Raw genomic sequence first — 330 nt, 5'->3', positions numbered from 1 at the left:
CTTCAGTTGTAGCATCCCTCAATATTTTTTTTGAATCCTGAGAACATTTATTTAATTTTGCATAGAGTTTCTGAGAACACAGTCAACGAGGGACATGCCATATTACCACGAAACTCCTCACCAAATGACAATAATAAGATGTCTGTGGTAACTTAATCGGGGAGGGGAATCTTATGACAAGAGAACTGTCACCTTGACATGAGACAAGGGTCAATTTGCTTGGCAAAGATCTTCAGGCTACAGAGCAGCCACAGGTACACAGAGCTTTGTGGCGTCTGGTCTTCTTGTTTGACTCAGCCACAGCCTCCTGGGCCCTCTGAATCTCATGGA

General features: G+C 43.6%; 1 protein-coding gene across 1 annotated transcript in view; it reads right to left on the bottom strand.

Moving 5' to 3' along the window:
* Positions 1-232: 232 nt before the first annotated feature.
* Positions 233-330, bottom strand: part of Eras (ES cell expressed Ras) — a 755-nt gene continuing 657 nt past the window's right edge. The window contains 1 exon segment of the mRNA XM_031374064.1: positions 233-322. Coding sequence (XP_031229924.1) covers positions 233-322 — 90 coding nt within the window.

This window comes from Mastomys coucha, chromosome X, assembly GCF_008632895.1.
Source record: "Mastomys coucha isolate ucsf_1 chromosome X, UCSF_Mcou_1, whole genome shotgun sequence".
Taxonomy (NCBI): domain Eukaryota; kingdom Metazoa; phylum Chordata; class Mammalia; order Rodentia; family Muridae; genus Mastomys; species Mastomys coucha.
The sequence above is the reverse complement of the archived record's forward strand: the minus strand, read 5'-3'. Positions and strand labels throughout refer to the sequence as shown.